Raw genomic sequence first — 17,925 nt, 5'->3', positions numbered from 1 at the left:
AACTCCAGCTAAATATGTATGTGTGTGTGCGTGTGAGTGTGTGTGTGTGTTACTGTCCATCCAGACTTATGATGCAGGTACCCCTGTTAGACAGCATAGCCAAGTTGGTGAGTCACTTTTTCCATTGCAATTTATAGTGCTTAATTAATTAAGCTGCAGTAACAATTGGTTGACTTTTTTCCATTGATTATAAATTCTTTCTGTGTCCTAGCTGACATATTTCTGTCCAAAAGCTAAAGGGAAAAAAATGCACAGTTAAAGCAAAGCTCTGGGTAAAAATGTTATTAAACCTTGCAGTGGGGCTACCCCTGCATTGCAAGGGTTAAGTGCTTGCTTTTGCCCAGGATCAAAAATAAAAAAAGTTATACTCACCTGATGTCTCTGGGGCCTTTCTCCACCTCCACCACTGCAGCGGTCTAAGTCCCATGAGTCATCACAGTCTATATACAGTGTATTGGTTGGATGCCGAGAGACATACCATCGCTGCAGCAGAAGAGGAGACAGGCTGTCACAGCCGGCCAGCTCAGAGTATAACTTTGTTATTTTTGACCCTAGGCAAAGATGAGTACTTAAAGAAAAACTTTACCCATATTTTTAAAATAACAACAAATACGCCTTTAGAAATGTTTAGTAATGACAATCTACAAACAGATACTTGTAGATAATTGCAGGCTTTCTATTCTTTGCATACCTTATTTCTCTTTTCTTTCCCAGTCTCCTCACAGTGGCCATGTTAACTAAGGGCAGGTTACTAGCTCTTCCTTTACTTTCTAGAACTCTGGCATATGTGACTAGGACATGTGACCATGCACATCATCTCAAGGGAGGAAAATGCCTTTCCCTGAGATCTCATGGGATTACAGATGAGATTTCCCAGCAATACTCTGCTGATGTAAATTCCCAGGATGCAATGCATGGGCACAATTACAACATTTGTGCCAGAACTGGACCAGGAAGTAGATATACTCTATTAATAAGTAAATGAAAACAACTTAATGAATGTAATAAGATTTTAAATCAGCATGGAGAGCTGCATACTGATGTGATTTTTAGTGAAAGGGTGTAAAGGTCCTCTACAACCCTTGCAGTGCATAGGTAGCCTCACTGCAAGGGTTAATAACATTTTGACATGGAGTCATTGTTTAAATAACTATACCTTTGTATAGTTATCCTTCTATGTGCCCCCCCCCCTATTTTTACCTGGCCATGCTCCTACCAAGCCCACACTATGCAGCTTAACAGGGTTAATCACAAAAGAGTGAGGAGTTTTTGGAGAAGGACAGGAGAAGTGAACAATCTAGGACAACTTAGCTGAACTGGAAAGTGAACTGAATATTTTCCAAATCCGCTATGGTGTCCTAGATTGTTCACTTCTCCTGCCTTCTCCAAACTCTTCACCTTTTTGTGAATAACCCTGTTTATCTTTTGAATTGAAGCATCGTGCAATTATATGACATGAATCAATCTAAACAGTGTAATAAAAGGTTAGATATTAACTAATTTATATGCATAGATAAGGCCCCATCCACACTATTGCTCTCTGTTAGTACGCATGTGTTATACCTGGTGTGTACGTGTGTTGCATTTAGAAAGCCTATTTATTTGAGTGGACTGCCAACTGCAGCAAAACGCACCAAACAGGTGTATGTAGCATTTGTGGCAGAGCACCACACTGCCCTCCACAATGGAACGTTGCCACATGTTGCATTGCGCTGCAGTGCATGTCCATCGGCAAGGAGAGTTCAGGTGGCGCACTGCACCAATGCACATAATGCACTGATAGTGCAGCTGAATAATGTGAATGAGCTCTTGCTATTGTAATCAATGTTATTTATAGAAGTTGCTTTTTTTTTACCTTCCCTGCACTAACTTGAAGTAAGTTATAATTCATTTTTAGAAACCAAATCCATTGTGTTTAATGTGGTCATACCAGTGAAATGATCATTTCTGGTCTGGTCTGTTTCTGTGAAGTGTTGCAGTCCCCAGTTGCTATTCGATAGCTGTGGGACCATTGCCATTGAGGTTTATATGGCTGATGGGAGGCTTGTGGTGACAAACCGTGCAGAATGAGTAGCCCCATGACAAGGGTTAAGGTTTTACTTTCCCAGAGTTCTTCTATAAAAAAAAGGTATGTGCACTGTTCTTGCTCTTTATTGTTTAACCATAAAAGAAGTACAGTATGTACTCAGTGTGTGAACATGGTTCCATTATACAGATATCAGTGACAAGCAGCATAAACAGTGCACACGTTGCTGCAGATGCTGGCTGACTTTGAATATGCAGTGGAGAAATCAGTCAATCTGAATGCCTCTAAAAATAGTAAACTTGTAATAAAGATCAAATTTTTAAAATCTTCCTTAGGCCCCATTCACACCAGGGCGGCAGTGGTTCAGTGCGGTTTCCGCGCAATTTTTGAAACCGCGTTTTTGGGCGCTTTTAATTATGTGTTGCAGCGCTGCAACACAATTAAAAACACCCAAAAACATCCTGATCAGCGCATTTCCATTGAAATCTATATGGAAAATGTGACAAAAGTAGCTCAGGGAGCATTTTGGGTGGCAGGCGTTTCGGGTGACGCGGATTTGGGCACTTGCATGAACGGTGCCCATAGGAATGTATGGGATTGTTCATGTAGGCGATTCAGCGTGGAACAAAAATGCGTGCCCAAAACGCCCTGGTGTGAACGTGGCCTACAAAATATGGTTTGTTAACCGTAAGTGGTCTGCTAAGTAGTTTAAAGTGAACCTGTGTATTGCCCCTACTAAGGGTTTAGTTTACAGAATGAGTAATATGTAATCACCTGAGAGATGTGGACCTAAAACACGTCATTGACACTCTGTTTCATGGCGGCATGTTGGTGATGGGAGCTCTGTTGCTCCTCCATAAGTTGAGATGTTGTAATTTTCACTTCCCAGGGCACCTCGTTTTAGTGGCATAGCAGGAATTTCTTGGTTCATCCAGCAGCATCCATCCTGACTAAAACCATAACGCAAATTGGGCTTGTGCACTCGGGAGCAGTGTTGTAAATGCAATATTTGCTGTTTTATGGTTATTTACAATAAATTTGTAGATCTGCACTATGCAGTGCATCTGTGGTTAGCGTTGTTGTTTATATTGTAGCATTCCTTTGCTTTGATGGGCTGCGAGTATTACAATTTACATTATTTCTATATTGGCAGAGAAATTACCTATTGGCAGTTTAGGCATGTTCCTATCTTGTGTGGTAAACTACTTCCATGTTACCCATACTAAGAATTCAGTTTACAGGTGGGGTAAAATATAATCACCTGAGATAAAATTTAAATTAAACTGAAAATGGCTACACTTAAAGGATAATTAAACCCTCTGGTTTTTGCATATACCTGAATAACTAAATGTGCCGAGCTACAACAATGATCAGATATGAAGAGTATAAAAAAATCAGTGACTCAAACAAATGTCAGTGAATAAAAATCAATCAGGTGTAAAGTCTTTAAATCTTCATAATTCTGCAAAAATGTCCAAATATAGCAATAGTGATGAATATTTCTTGTTCCTTCACCAAATGCACCATGTGCACCACACCAGATATAGGGGTGCTCACTTTATTGATAGACCCCAGCAAGAGGTCAAATCAGGCAATTCCCTTCCTAACCAGGGGAGGGGGCCCTCAGCTCCAATCGCTCACATATGTCCTCCAATGATGTAATCAGACCAGCAAACAGATCTGTGTAAAGGTGCCCATACACCTTACGACCATCGCAAGACTTTTGTCTTGCGATGGTCATATGCTTATTGAAAGCTCGTACGATCTGCCCACCTTGGACGGGCAGATCGTACTTACAATCATCGAAAACCCGCCCCACTGAGAATCGTACAGTGTATGGGCACCTTAACACTTCTTGAATAGGAAAGCAATAACCGCCAATCTTTATCCATCTATAAGCCTCCTCAGTATAAGGTGCCAATGCCAGGATCATGTTGACCAAAAAAAGAAAGCAAACACCATAGCACGTACCATCCAAACAGAGTATGATTTATTAAAAGAAAATTACTCACATAAAAGCAGTGGTAACATAGCATGGACTCTCTCTTAAGAGTATGTGCAAGAGTTTCAAATGACTGCCGCCGTCAGTCGTAGAGATCAATGTGACGTCAAATGCTCCGCCATATGCGCACATCAGGGATCAGCTGAGCCCTATGCACATAACGTCCAGCGTGACTTCATCAGGGATCAGCTGATCCCTGATGAAGTCACGCTGGACGTAATGTGCATAGGGCGGAGCATTTAATGTCACATTGATATCTACGACTGACGGCGGCAGTCATTTGAAACTCTTGCACATACTCTTAAGAGAGAGTCCATGCTATGTTACCACTGCTTTTATGTGAGTAATTTTCTTTTAATAAATCATACTCTGTTTGGATGGTGCACGCTATGGTGTTTGCTTTCTTTTTTGCTCAACATGATCCTGGCATTGGCACCTTATACTGAAGAGGCTTATAGATCAATAAAGATTGGAGGTTATTGCTTTCCTATTCAAGAAATGTTACACAGATCTGTTTGCTGGTCTGATTACATCATTGGAGGACATCTGTGAGCAATTGGAGCTGAGGGCCCCCTCCCCTGGTTTGACCTCTTGCTGGGGTCAGGGCCGTCTTTAATATTGATTGGACCCCGGGCAAACATTTTCTTGGGCCCCCCACCCCGCCCCCCATGCAATGTTGCCCGCTATATGCTGACAGAGCAGAGCACCTGGGATGGATCCAAAAAATATTGTTCAGATCCACCCCACCACCTGATTGACAGCTGACTCTACCTCTCTAGAGGTTGTGTCCGCCCCATCCATCCCTTCAGTCATCGTTGGAGGATCAGAGAGGGGAGGGGAGGTATTCCTGCGAGGAGCCGTGACTGACAGTCACCGCTCTCTGCAGAGAGAGTGAGTGCGGGAACTGCGTGATCAGCGGTATGTGATCGCTCAGTTCTCAATCAAGAGTGCCAACCTGTGTCAGCTTCAGTAACCAGGGGGAAGAGCGCATTTCACTCTCCCCATAATTCTACTTTCATGGTAAATGTGGATCATTCACCACCTACCACTTCCACTGCATAGAATAGCAACAAAAATAATAATGACACATGAGCATGTCCCCTGGTGTGCCCAACCCAGCAGCCATGTGCACTCACCATGGACAGGAGGAGGATGAGATGCAGCCATGGAGGGAGGAGGGCAGGACCAGGAAGCAGTGTGAGCAAAATCGATCTTCCTCCTCTGCTGAGTGGGAGGTGACATCCCGGGCTGCAGAGAGCTTTGCTGCACATAGGGAGTGGGACAGGAGGCTGCTGCCATCTAGCGTCAGAAAGTGGTAGTGCAGACTAGACGGCTGGTACAGAAACGTTTCAAACGTTCACCAGCTCTAGTTTATGGGGCGCAGGGCCCCACAACAATGCCTGGGCCCCGGGCAAGTGCCCATTTTGCCCTGCCTTAAAGGCGGCCCTGGCTGGGGTCTATCAATAAGGTGAGCACCCCTATATCTGGTGTGGTGCACGTGGTGCATTTGGTGAAGGTACAAGAAATATTCATCACTATTGCTATATTTGGACATTTTTGCAGAGTTATGAAGATTTAAAGACTTTACACCTGATTGATTTTTTTTTCACTGACATTTGTTTGAGTCACAGATTTTTAAAAAATGTTTTTATACTCTTTATATCTGATCATTGTTGTAGCTCGGCACATTTAGTTATACATTTTTCAAATATACACACTCTCAGTGTGTGTACATTCCAGTTCTTTGTAGCTGTTAGCTTGCTTATTGGCGCAGTTCATTTTCTATATATATTTTTGCATATGCCTACTGCTAGCAAGCAGTAGCTATATGCAAAAACATTAAGGAAAAAAAAAAGTACAAAGAAGGTAAAAACTTACCTGTGTCTCCGCTGCACTCGCCCCACCGAAGATCTGAAAAATCATGCTCAGTAGAGATCTTTGGCTGGGAGACGAGGAGAGACACAAGGTAAGTCCATGCAGGCAGCCTGGCAGCGTGCACCCCCCAAACTCCGTGGAACACAGACGACAGCAGTCAGGACTGGATCAGAGACCGACACCAGCGCTGGTGGAAACAGCTGAAAACTACAGTAAAGAAGAAGATGATCGGATCAAGAGGCATAATTTAATGTAATTCCTTACACTAGCATTGGGGGGGGGGGGGGGGATATCCTTTAATGTCACTTTAATTAGGAGGTAGAGAGCAGGACGGAATCAATACACTCCTATCTGCACTGGGTAGCTGCTAGAAGGACTTTGATAACAAAAGGTTTGCATGGTGAACACGGCACATTAAGGGGAGCAGAATTACTTGTAGAACAAAGGCCAAATATTAAGCTGCATTCCAGATGGTCAAGACCGTCAAACAAGTGGATGCTCGAGGTGATAGTTTCACATGCCTCCATGCAAAGACCAAATGGGAGAATATAAAATTACCAGCACTCCAAATAAATGTGTATCAGAGATTTATTGGGAAGACAGTATCATGCAAGTCAAAAGCATACCAAGGTTTTGGGGCTTTGCAGGATCCCTTCATCACTTTGGTCTTATGTCACCTTGAGGAAGGAACCCTGCAAGGCCACAAAAGTTTGGTATGTTTATAACTTGTGTGACGCTGTCTTTACATTTCTAAAACGCATTTATTTGGAGTGCTGGTGATTTCGTATTCTCCCTTACTTGTGGTACCTGTAAGTTTTTGTCCTAGTTTGGTAGGTGTGTTCGCGTTTCCTTAAATGCAGGCCTTTTTCCTGAAAATGTGGGGAAACCTTCACCGACCCGTTTGCCATTTAGCTTTTAAATCTCTTATGTATGTGGCAGAAAACATTTTGTAAACAGACTTTCAAAGGAATGGTATGAAGAAATAGCATAAACATTTTGGTAAGCCTTGTCTTTTATAAATATGCCTCGCCAACTCTAGCAGTCTCATGCCTGAGGAGCTAAAACTGAATTATTAGGCAGGAACTGAGACTAAATGCACATTTCAGGTGGTTACATACAATGTGGAACACTGATAGAGCACTTATCTCGCTCCCATTCTGGTAAGGTATGCAACACCCTATAATGTGAACTGTTTTACTCTCTGAAAAGTCCATGGCAGATGTGCTCTGACATATCCAAGTCATTTATGTATTACGTAGTGTTTGAAATAACAATCCCATTGTAACAAGTTCTCTTCCGTAAATAACAAATATTCTGTAAATGTGATCTTTTTTTTACAGTTTTAGAGTAAGAATATTAACAATTTAATTTCCAATTAAGTTTTGCATTAATATTAACCATTTGCTGCCCAGAGCAATTTCCTACTATTTGCACATGTTAACATATGTTACTTCTTTTTTTTTTACACTCAACTTTATTGCTATCACATAGGGGGCTAACAAACCCCCTATGTAATAGCAAATATGATGTGACAGGTCCCTAGACTCTTAATGTCACCTAGGGACCCCAAAGAAGCTGATGAAACAGAGATCTGTTTCACCACCTTCTTCCCCTGGCTTTAAGAGCCGTAGAATGTACACAGTAACACCGGAAGTGATGTGATACACATCACTTCTGGGTCCAGTGATGGGAGGAAAGATCAGTGGCTAGAAGGCTGCTGATCTCCTTCCAATCTGTCAGGGGAGACCCGCCATGCTGGTCCTGGGCCTGCATGGTGGACAGCAGAGCCCGGAGGAAGCCGGTGGAGGGAGGGGCACACAGCGCTACTCAGTACAAATGATCCGGCTGCTGTATGGCCACTGGATTACCTATATATAAACAGCAATCGCCTGTTTTGTTAAATGATACCAAGAACATGGCTGCAGCAGTAGCCATGTTCTTGGCATAATTACTTCAAGCGGATGATGTGTATTTACGTGAACCCGCTAAATGTGGTTAATCTTTTTTTATAGATGTAGGTCAGAGATGAATTTTTAAGTTGCAACTCCAGCTAAAAATCAAATCTGTTGTGATGAATTAAAGGGTCAGTCCACCTAAAATAGATGTTTTAACTTTAGTTAGGTGCAGTTGGAGTTGAGTCACCCATTGGCTTCTTATATCTTCTGGGACTAAGAAAGCAAACCATCTCTGTGCCTAAGTTCCCAGATACTCCAACCATTGGGGTTGATTTACTGAGGGTGTTCATTTAGGAAAGAGAATGTTCGCTTTACAAAGTGAATGTTTATTGAGCTGAGAAAATACAATGAAGCTGTGTTCACATAAATCATCCAAACGTGAAAGAAAAAAAAAATCCTAGATCATGATTTGGTATTATAAATGAGCACAGCTTCAATTTCTTTTACTAAGCCCAGTGAACATTCACTTTGCAGACAATACCTAATTTTTCTGTTAAAATGTACTTCTATCTTAAAGGAGAACTATGGGGTCAGTGTTTTTCCCCATAGTTCTCTTAAGGGTCACGGGAGGACATAAACTAGCATCCTCCCGTAACCCAAAGCTCAGTATATCGCGAGCTACAGCTCGCCGTATACTGAGACCGCCGCAGCCGGGACGGATCCCGACATTACTGTTGAGATCCACCCAGCTGTGTGATTGAAAGCTGGCTCTGCCTATCTAGAAGCAGAGCCAGCTGTACCCGCCCCCTCCCCGTCCGTTCCGCCAGTCAGCGCTGGAGGATAGGACAGGGGAGGGGGGAATCCCTGCAGGGAGCCATGAGGGACAGTCACAGCCTTCTGCAGGGACATGATCGAGAAGTGAGCAAGCGAATGTATGTGTCTGCTCACTTCCGGATCTATTGAGCCGACGTGTGACATAGTTCTCCTTTAAAACACGTCTTCACCCAAAAGCAAAAATGTATAATACTGCAGCTTACCAGTCCTTAGATGTTAAGACAGCATTAGTTTTAATTGTAATCCCTTGTTTCCATTTTTTTCGCCTGGTAATCCTGTCAGTAGCACACTTCCTGTCCTGGGGTGACAATGCTACTGTATCTTTGGAGGAGCAGCATTGTCACTCTAGCTTGCTCTCTCAATTTTGACTGTAAACAACTTCCGCTCTCCTTATCGCTAATATAAAGGGAGGAGGGTTTGTGTAGTTCAAAGATGATAATTTGGAAAGATAATAACATTGATTAAAATATCAGTGCACAGGAAGTTACAAAGATGCTGAATTTCTTTTAGGATTAACAGGTATTATTCTGTTCTTGGAAAAAATGTACTTAGCCTGAAAAAAAGAAAATGTATGCAGCCACGTCATCTTAGGATGATTAAGCTGCAAAGTATTACATATTTGTTCTTGGCTTTAGATATACTTTAATGTGTATTCATATGTGGGATAGAGCAGGACACCCTATCTGTGTCCCATTGTCTGCTTTGGTGATCACCAGAAAAAAGGTAAATCTCCCAAATGTGGATCCAGATCCAGAGGTGAAGGTTCTAACTCTGCCCTACTCTATCCGAAAAGAGACATTTTTGCATTGACATACAGTTTAAGTAGCAATGCAGAAATGAGATCCTCTTCAGCACATGCACTTATTTGACTAAACACAAACATTGTATTGAGAGCCCCATGTTCAGATGCATGCAGCCTGTTGCATATTGCTAGGCATAGTGGCAGCAGTAGAGAAGTTGCTGAATGATGAATTTCATGCCAGCTTCTTTGTTCCACATTTTATAGACCCAATCACCTCCTTTCTCAAAATATTGTTTCCTGGACCACAATCTACATTAACACATTGATGATGAATACTGTATACTAATGTAGAAGTACAAGTGTGCAGGCGAACATAAGGAGGAAGACAGTGTCTGCATATTCTAACGTTCTCATGCACCTGTGATAGAACGGTGAGGACATTCAGCCTTTCATATAATGGAATAGATTATGTGCATTAAGAAGAGATGCTATTTCAGATATGTAACTTGTGTGGCCAACTACCAGTAGCTTGTCTCAGTATGTTCATTTGCCTCTGCTCTGATTCCTCCTCCTATCAGCTATAGCCTGATCTGTGTGTGCAGTGGCTGCTGTTGTTAAGAGCCTCAGCCTTTGTTGAAGGAGGCAGGGCTAGGAAGAGCCTCACTGTTTTCTATCTGACGTCCTCACAAAGATCTCCGGGGCTCTGCCCCTTTTGGCAAACTGCCTTCATTGAAAAGTCCCAACATGTCACGTTTGAACAGTTTTCTAATGCTGTGATCGCGAATGCTACTTGTGAACCAAAGCCCAGTCAATGCCTCGACTGCGAGATCCAAGCACTGGATGATGAGCTGCTGACTCTTTCACATTGTGAATCTGTCAAGGAATCAGAAAAAAAAGTCAATCAATGAAGATTCTTGGGCATTTCCTGAAGAAAGGAGTGCATATGCTGCAGTGTCTATGTGGAAAGCGTCTGAAACAGAGCAAGAATTCAAGTGGTGAGTTTGGATGCTGAAGTCTCTGTCTTACTCACTCGTACTGCATCTCTCTCTCTCTCTCTCTCTCTCTCTCTCTCTCTCTCTCTCTCAGAAATTATCCACACTCTTCTCCCTCCCCCCTCCCCCCCCCCCCCCCCCCCCCCCCTTGCTTTCAGTAAAGGCTAGCTTCTCACTGACTGATTGATCACACCTTAAGAGAATGCATTGTGGTTCACTTCTTCTTCAGTGTTTTTTTTTCATCCATTAGTGAAAGGCCTGCTGGTGTGTCTTCATCTACACATACATGTTTACTTAGCATGAATATAGTGGATGTGAGGGTTCTGTGTACAGTCCAGTCAATGCTAATTAATTACCCTCTTAGTGATAAACAGTGGAGGTGAGATCTTAGTAAAGTAATTGCATTAAACTTGACTGGTATTTTTAATTATGACATTTTGTTTTATACCTTTAAATAAAAATGTACAGGCTTTGAAAGTACAATCACAACTTGCTTTTGAAATGTTATGAATTAACATGAAGTGCTTAAGTGTCAGCTTCTTGCCAAACCAAGGGATCTGCGACAAGTAGTAAACTTTTTGGGAAGTAATGTTGTATTGATGCTGAAGACGGTTTCAGCACCATGGACAGATCAACCGATCTACTTTAGTTTCTTTTCAGCTTCCTTACCAGTGTTCCCTTAAAGTCACACTACACTCAGGAGTTAAATTTAAAAAATGCATTCAAGTACCTTAACCATTAACAAAATTGTATCTTATTTGTGTATCACTCAGCTGTAGATCCTCAAATCATCTCTGAATTGGTTCTGACACTGTCCTTCCTTCTGGAGGTTGGCTACTTTTGTTCCCCAGGGTCCCTGTGTGTGTTGTAAAGTAATCACCGCTCCAAGCTCACTCCTGTGATGGACTACAATCTCGATACAAATTAGTAAAATAAACATAAGATTGTTGTCTATCACAGGAGTGAGCTTGGAGCGGTGGTTACTTTACAACACACACAGGGACTATGGGGAACAAAAGTAGCCACCCTCCAGAAGGAAGGACAGTGTCAGCATGAATTCAGAGGTGTTTTGAAGACCTGCATCCGAGTGATACACAAATAGATATATTTGTGTTAATGATTAGGGTACTTGAATGTATTTTTAAGATTTAACTCCTCAGTTTAGTGTCACTTTAAGTTACCTAAGACTATCAGTATTATTAACAAAAGGGTGAAGAGTTTGGAGAAGGTAGGAGAAGTGAACAATCTAGGCCAAAATAGCTGATTTGGAAAAATTCTCCAATACAGCTCACTTTCCAGTTCAGCTATGTTGTCCTAGACTGTTCACTTCTCCTGCCCTTCTCCAAACTCTTCACCCTTTAGTGAATAGCCCTTTATATGTTCATCTTCTGTGCAGTGACTATTCCATGAGAGCTTTTGTCTAAAATAAATGTGTTGTTTACCCAAGCAATTTAGCTGAATGTATTATGACTGATAAAAATATTATTAGTTAAAGTATATCACCAGGAAAATAAAAACTCCACTTCTAGTAGGGCTATCCCCACACTGCAAGGTTTATCTGCTTGTTTTTGTCTAGGGTTATTGTGTAAATTACTCTTACTTACCTGATTCCCCTCTTCCTCATGCTCTAAAACCAGCACCCACAACCTCTTCCCCTCTATGCTCCAGCGGTCAGTGGTCCACTGATGTCATCATGTACAATGCATTGCCTATAGCCCTGCATTAAATGTGAGGACGGCAAGTGACAGTCCATAATTTGGAGCACAATTGGGATGAGGTGAGTGCAAACTGTCCAGGGAGCAGGGACCAGGTAAGTAAAAGTGATTTAACCAGCTCCCCTAGACATAAATGAGCAGTTTACCTCTGCAAGGCAGGGGTAGTCCCACTGCAAGGGGAGTTTTTCCCCTGTAGATAGGCTGTAAGTTGCGTTGTTTGTTTTGAGTACTTTCTGGAAATATATAAGTGCTAGTTTTCACAATTTCTCTAGGGAGCAGAGATATAACTAATGTCTTTGATATGGCATTGTGCAGATTGTTTGATTTTAGTGGGATGTGCTTGGTAAGCCTGTGTAAATGTCATGGTCCTTGACTAAGAACTATAAACAGAAGAAATTCCAAACCTCTACTCAACCTTAATTTTCAGGCAATTGATTTGACTTAGTCCTGGCTGAATCTGAGTTCACCACAATCGGGTCTGTCTCTTACTTTTATAACTTGTGGCCGGAGGAGATCGACTCATGAGCATTTTGGCCCAGGTGATCTGGATCAAACATCATTCTAAATCAGTTCAGTTTCTCTAGCTTTCAGTGTATCACTGGAAAAGCTAAAATATAGGCGTGCACTTAATTGAGTGTAACAGCAAACTTGGAACATATTTACATTAATTAGCTATTTGTGTCAACACGAGCATATTAGGTTATGCACACACAGGTACTGGTTATGTAAATGCTTGACAACTAGCTTTTGGATGCTTTTATAGTTAAGGTGACTGTGCAAGGGATGTAATGCATGTAAAGTTAACCCAGCACCAGTGCCAATAGATGCTGCTGTTTGCTTTCATTTCAAGGCATAGATAAAGTGCTTGTCTGTATTGTGCCATTTAGTTGAGGGTTTTTTTCTGCCTAGAACATCAGGGAACACTTGGAAAACATACTGCCTACTGCCTTCTTTGTATGCTAGTGTGTAAGGGAACTGTATTGTGTTTGCAAAACTGTGTTTGTGGTTCAAATACTGGACCAGATTAAGGAACGTAAATAAAACATTCTTTGAAGTGAATTAAGTGAATACAGTTTGACTTAAACCTATTCCATTTATCTATTCATCACTTTAGTACTTACTGTTGTTGTGTGGGAAGCTTTATAGCAGTATCTGTTTGAAGTCTTGAACAGTTAATTATTTGTTTGACTTGTCTACCTTTAGCAGTTACAGTAGAAAGCAGAATAACAGTGCTATTTCAGTGCTCAGTATTCACCAAAACAATAACGTCCCTCCACTGCTGACAAAATAAAAGTATGATTGGCCTTGAGCAGTGAACTGCTGTTGTGTCACATTAGTGTCAAGCTCTAAAATATACAAAAGACTTCCACTTATAGGTTTTCACCACTTCACATTGCTTGTGTTATCTGTATTGCTGCCGATGTGTTCAATATAGTTAAAGATTTTTCAAGCCCAGGAAAACACATAAATCTTTTAAAATAAATACGGAGCTCTGATAAACCTAGCTGAGCTTAGTCCTGTTTTATAGTGAGTGAGTTTATCAGTATTCTTTATTCTAGCGGAGACTTCTCCATGCAAGCAATGTCTGAAATAAATCTCCCTGTGGCCATGCTTTGACTTTAGCTTCAGTTTTGCCTTAATTGCATTAGCTTGGCTGTCCTAAAAAGTCAGAAAAAAAGCTCTTATAAGGATACTAAATATAGAAAATGCAAACCCCTTTTTGATAATAGATTTGGCTGTGACTTGTTGAAGTTACTGAAGTCCACTTCTAGATGAATTCAGTGAAAAGCAAACAGGGGCATTAGATAAACATCTGTAGAAGCTAATGGCTCATTCACAATTGAATCAGGAGAGGAAATAATGTGCTTGTGCTTTCCAGAGGGATGATAGGAAATTTCAGGAGAGGAAATATCCAGTACAAATTTGATAAACGTATTTTATAAAGATTTTAGCAGATGTTCTGCTTCATTTTTTCTGGTATTCTGTTACTGGTTTCAGTTAGCAGACGCACTCTGTGTTTTGAGATGGTGATTAAAGCGACAGTACTGATCATTACATTGTTTTGTGTAAGAATGGCATTGATTTGATGCTCTTTTGTTTTCTCCTTAAGCCAAATCACAAACCCTCACAGGTGTATAGAAGTTAAAGATCTGTCATCTTATCCAGCATTTTTGATACATGAATATATTTCTATGCCCAATAGAGAATGGTACACAGAAAGAAAATCCTTATAGATTGCATTATGAATAAAAAATAAGATTTGTTTGTAAAATCTTTTTCTTCAAGTGTATTGAGGGATACAGCAATAGTAGTTAATCATAGACAACTGGATTTTACTGCTGCCCTCAGGTAGTCTGGATGCTGACACAAACAAAAAAATGTTAGGCCAGCCGACTGCATGATCTCACCTACAACTGCCATGCCTCAGATTTGTGAGAAAGCAATGAATAAGGCCAAAATATAGAGGGGTGGGACCTGTGTCCCTTAATGGACTTCAAGAAAAAGTTTTTATAATAAGTACAAAAACCCTTTTGTCTTTAGCGTCCATTGAGAAACACAGAAATAGTAGATATTCATAGTCAACTGGGAGGTAACCTCTACTGAAAGATACAAAAATGTGGAATCAAATACATGAAATAGAAACCTAAATGAACGCTGGATAAAAAAAGGAGCCAACCAGAACAAGAGAGGTATGAGTTAAAACCAGGAGCTACAGACCAGGGACAGAGCACCATCTGAAGGGAAAATCTTTACTAAAAGAGGTTGGACCAAGAAACAAACCACTGAAATGAATAGGTGGAAAGAAGAGCATTGAAAAATAAGTATAAGGTTTTCCTTAGCAGAGGAACACTAGGAGGCAAAAAACATCATGAGGCATGGTGGTTGAAGGCTGAGTTATACAATGGGCTGGCTTAACTTTTGTTTTTTGCCAGTGTCCAGGCCCCCTGAAGGCAGCAGTATAACCCAATTTGTCTATGATCATCTTCTATCCCTGTGTCCCTCAGCAGGCGATAAAGAAATGTCTGTTTTGCTGCAGCTGCCGGCTTCAGTTTCGGTAATCTTCCATGTGGATTTTTGGTCTGGACTAATCCTGTGGTACTGGCAGTGTTACATAAAATAAAACCGCAGAGCTATTTTATAACAAGTAGCGCTCCAGCAATCAAATTATTACTTGTCATTTGAAAAAAGAAATCGAATTTATTGCTATGCACAACAAATCTACTTTTGCTTGGGTTTGTTTTGACATTTTTTATAATTCAGATTACCATTTACTATGCTATTGTTTGTGGTATGTTATTCCAGTCCCTGAGTACTTTATAGAGGTAGGAAGACAGATTTTATGTTCAGCTTTAGGGCCTGTGTTGATTGGCTTTGGGCATGGCAATGACACCAGTCTGAGATGCTTCTTGACCTGAAGTTAACCTCCTTCTGTCCTGCATTTGACCACCTTTAAGCCGTATTAAAGTAGTGACACCACAGAAAGTTGGTTTTACCATAGCAAGGAATTATTGCACTCACTTTCAGGGTAATGACACCACAAAGGGCAGGATATCCCACCCAATAACCCCTTACCGACTGATGACGGGATTATTCCTTCACAGTCTTTCAGTTCTTTAATGACCAGTGACAGAATAATCCCGTCATGCAGTACAATGAGAGCTGGTCCATGCATGAACCAGCGCTCATTGAGTTAATGCTGTTGATGGGTCCCTCGTGGTTCCAATGCAGATCCTCAACAGAAATTTAGGTGGTCGCAGCACAGTGATCCATGCGATAGCTGATTGCTGTGGTCACCGAGCCGGGATTTTGCTCACTGTGTTGTGGAGATGGAAGCAGTCTGTATATGACAAAATGATACAAAGTATCTCTGAGGAGAATACAGTATCTCCCCAGAATACTTAGTATCAAAAGTCCCTGTAAATGAAAAAAAAATAACCCCTTAGTGCCCCCCCCCCCCCAAATTAGAAAATAAACAGTTTAAAAAAAAAAAGTTTAAAAAGTTTTTTTTTTTTGAAATGCAATGAAAATTGTTTAAAAATATGTTTAATAGAAATTCTAAGAAAATATAGTGCTGTGGAGGCTATTAAAGTTAAGAGACAAACATACCCCATTCTAAAATTGTATTTCACGCCTTTGTTTTTTGAGACCTATAACTCCCAAAATAAACTGAAATCCCGACATGTGATATACCCTATAAATTAGGACAAATAAAATAATTTAGTATGAATTACTTTCTGTTCGGTACACTAATAACACATTATTATTGTCAAAACTGTTTTTGCACGTTTTTTTTTCTATTTTCTATTAACAAAAAAAGAATTGATATCACATCAAATTAAAGCCCATTTTGTTTAAAAAAAACAACAAACTGTATATAATATGTGTGGGTGCAATGAATGAGAAAGATGGAAATTATGGTTAAGCAAACACAGCAAAAATGCAAAATTGCTCCGGTCCCCAGGAACTAATTTTTTTTCTGAAGCGGTGTCATTAAGGGGTTAATCCACGGTGCCTCTGGCAAGTCACTTAAATTGGTATTTACATTTTTAACAGTTTCAAAGACTAGCCAGCAGATCACCGCTTGAGTCCTGGTTTGGGCAAATCAATCCACTCATCACTGCTTGTTAAGTAATCCATACTTCAGACTGTGTAGTCAGCGCTGGCAGATCGGAGCGGGGAGGGGGGAATCCAGCCCCTCCCCTGTCACGGTAGAGAGCCGTGACAGGATCGAGAGGTGAGCGACCACCGGTATGTGTGCGCTCACCTCCCGATCTACTGAGCCGACCTGTGACAGTCTCATTGTGACAGGTCGGCTAGAACTACGAGGTGAGTGAAAAGCACTCACCTCATAGTTCTCCTTTAATGGTAATTTTTCACATGATTTTGCACCTTCTCTTTTAAATGTATGGACATTTTTTTCCCCCCTATATCTCTATAGGTTGAACTCGATGGACTGGTGTCTTTTTTTTTGACCTGACTAACTATATAACTATGTAATTTGATAAGAATAACAAAACAAAAATGATACAACAATATATTTTTGACAAAGTGATCCTCACGAATGATAATTTGATAATTCCTAAATGTTCTGTTTATTTATTAATGAAGGAAAATACATTTAAAGAATAAAAAATGTACTAAGCTTTGCAATGGGGCTATGCAAATGATCTGGACTTTATGGTTCTAAGTGTGTGTGTTTGTGTGGCCTGTACACAAAGTTTTTTTGCTAAAAAACATTACCTGCCGTCGAGATATTTAAAAACATTGACCATTGCTAGGCCATCCTTCATCTTAGGGCCGTGGGGCAATTTTTCTCTCACTGCTGCCAAAATAAATAAAGAATACATATTTTTCATCAGAGCTTTATGAAATATGGCATACAAAATGTAAGAAGAAAGTTGGTGTTCACATGACTTGATATCTTATCATGGATCTAAGCAGCCTTGTTCTAAATTTTAATTTAAAGGGGTTTTCCAACTTCATCCATTTCCAACTTCATCATTTTCCTCAGGCAGCATCTCTTTGGGTCATGTGAGTTAGCGGTAGGCAGAGCAGCATGCCCGCTGTGCTGTATAATGTTTGCAGTGTGCCTGCCAGATCATCCCTGGTTGCTAATAGCCAGGGCAGGGGAGATTTGTAAGAGCCATACACCTCTCTCCACCCAGCTCTTAGCAACCTGGGACACTCTGGCTAGTGCCCCACCTAGCTCCTGGCAACCAGTCTGGACAGCATCCTGCCGAACCACTGGCAACCAGGGACATCAGGGAGCTGGGTGGGACGCCAGCCAGGGCCAGATGATATAGAGGCCCCCAACCCCCATTAGCATGCACCACCAATAAATGG

General features: G+C 41.1%; 1 protein-coding gene across 3 annotated transcripts in view; it reads left to right on the top strand.

Moving 5' to 3' along the window:
- Positions 1–17,925, top strand: part of LOC108794659 (fibroblast growth factor 12) — a 421,105-nt gene that overhangs the window by 139,878 nt on the left and 263,302 nt on the right. Inside the window, exon 1 of one of the 3 annotated variants that reach the window (XM_018565739.1) lies at positions 10,032–10,369. The exons of the other annotated variants lie outside the window; for them this stretch is intronic. Coding sequence (XP_018421241.1) covers positions 10,279–10,369 — 91 coding nt within the window. The 5' untranslated portion in view covers positions 10,032–10,278. Of the gene's footprint in view, positions 1–10,031; positions 10,370–17,925 lie in introns of those variants that run through there. 3 annotated transcript variants of the gene reach the window in all.

The sequence above is a fragment of the Nanorana parkeri genome, unplaced genomic scaffold, assembly GCF_000935625.1.
Source record: "Nanorana parkeri isolate BGI_ZX_2015 unplaced genomic scaffold, ASM93562v1 scaffold882, whole genome shotgun sequence".
Taxonomy (NCBI): Eukaryota; Metazoa; Chordata; class Amphibia; order Anura; family Dicroglossidae; genus Nanorana; species Nanorana parkeri.
This window is presented reverse-complemented; position numbering and strand designations above follow the sequence as displayed.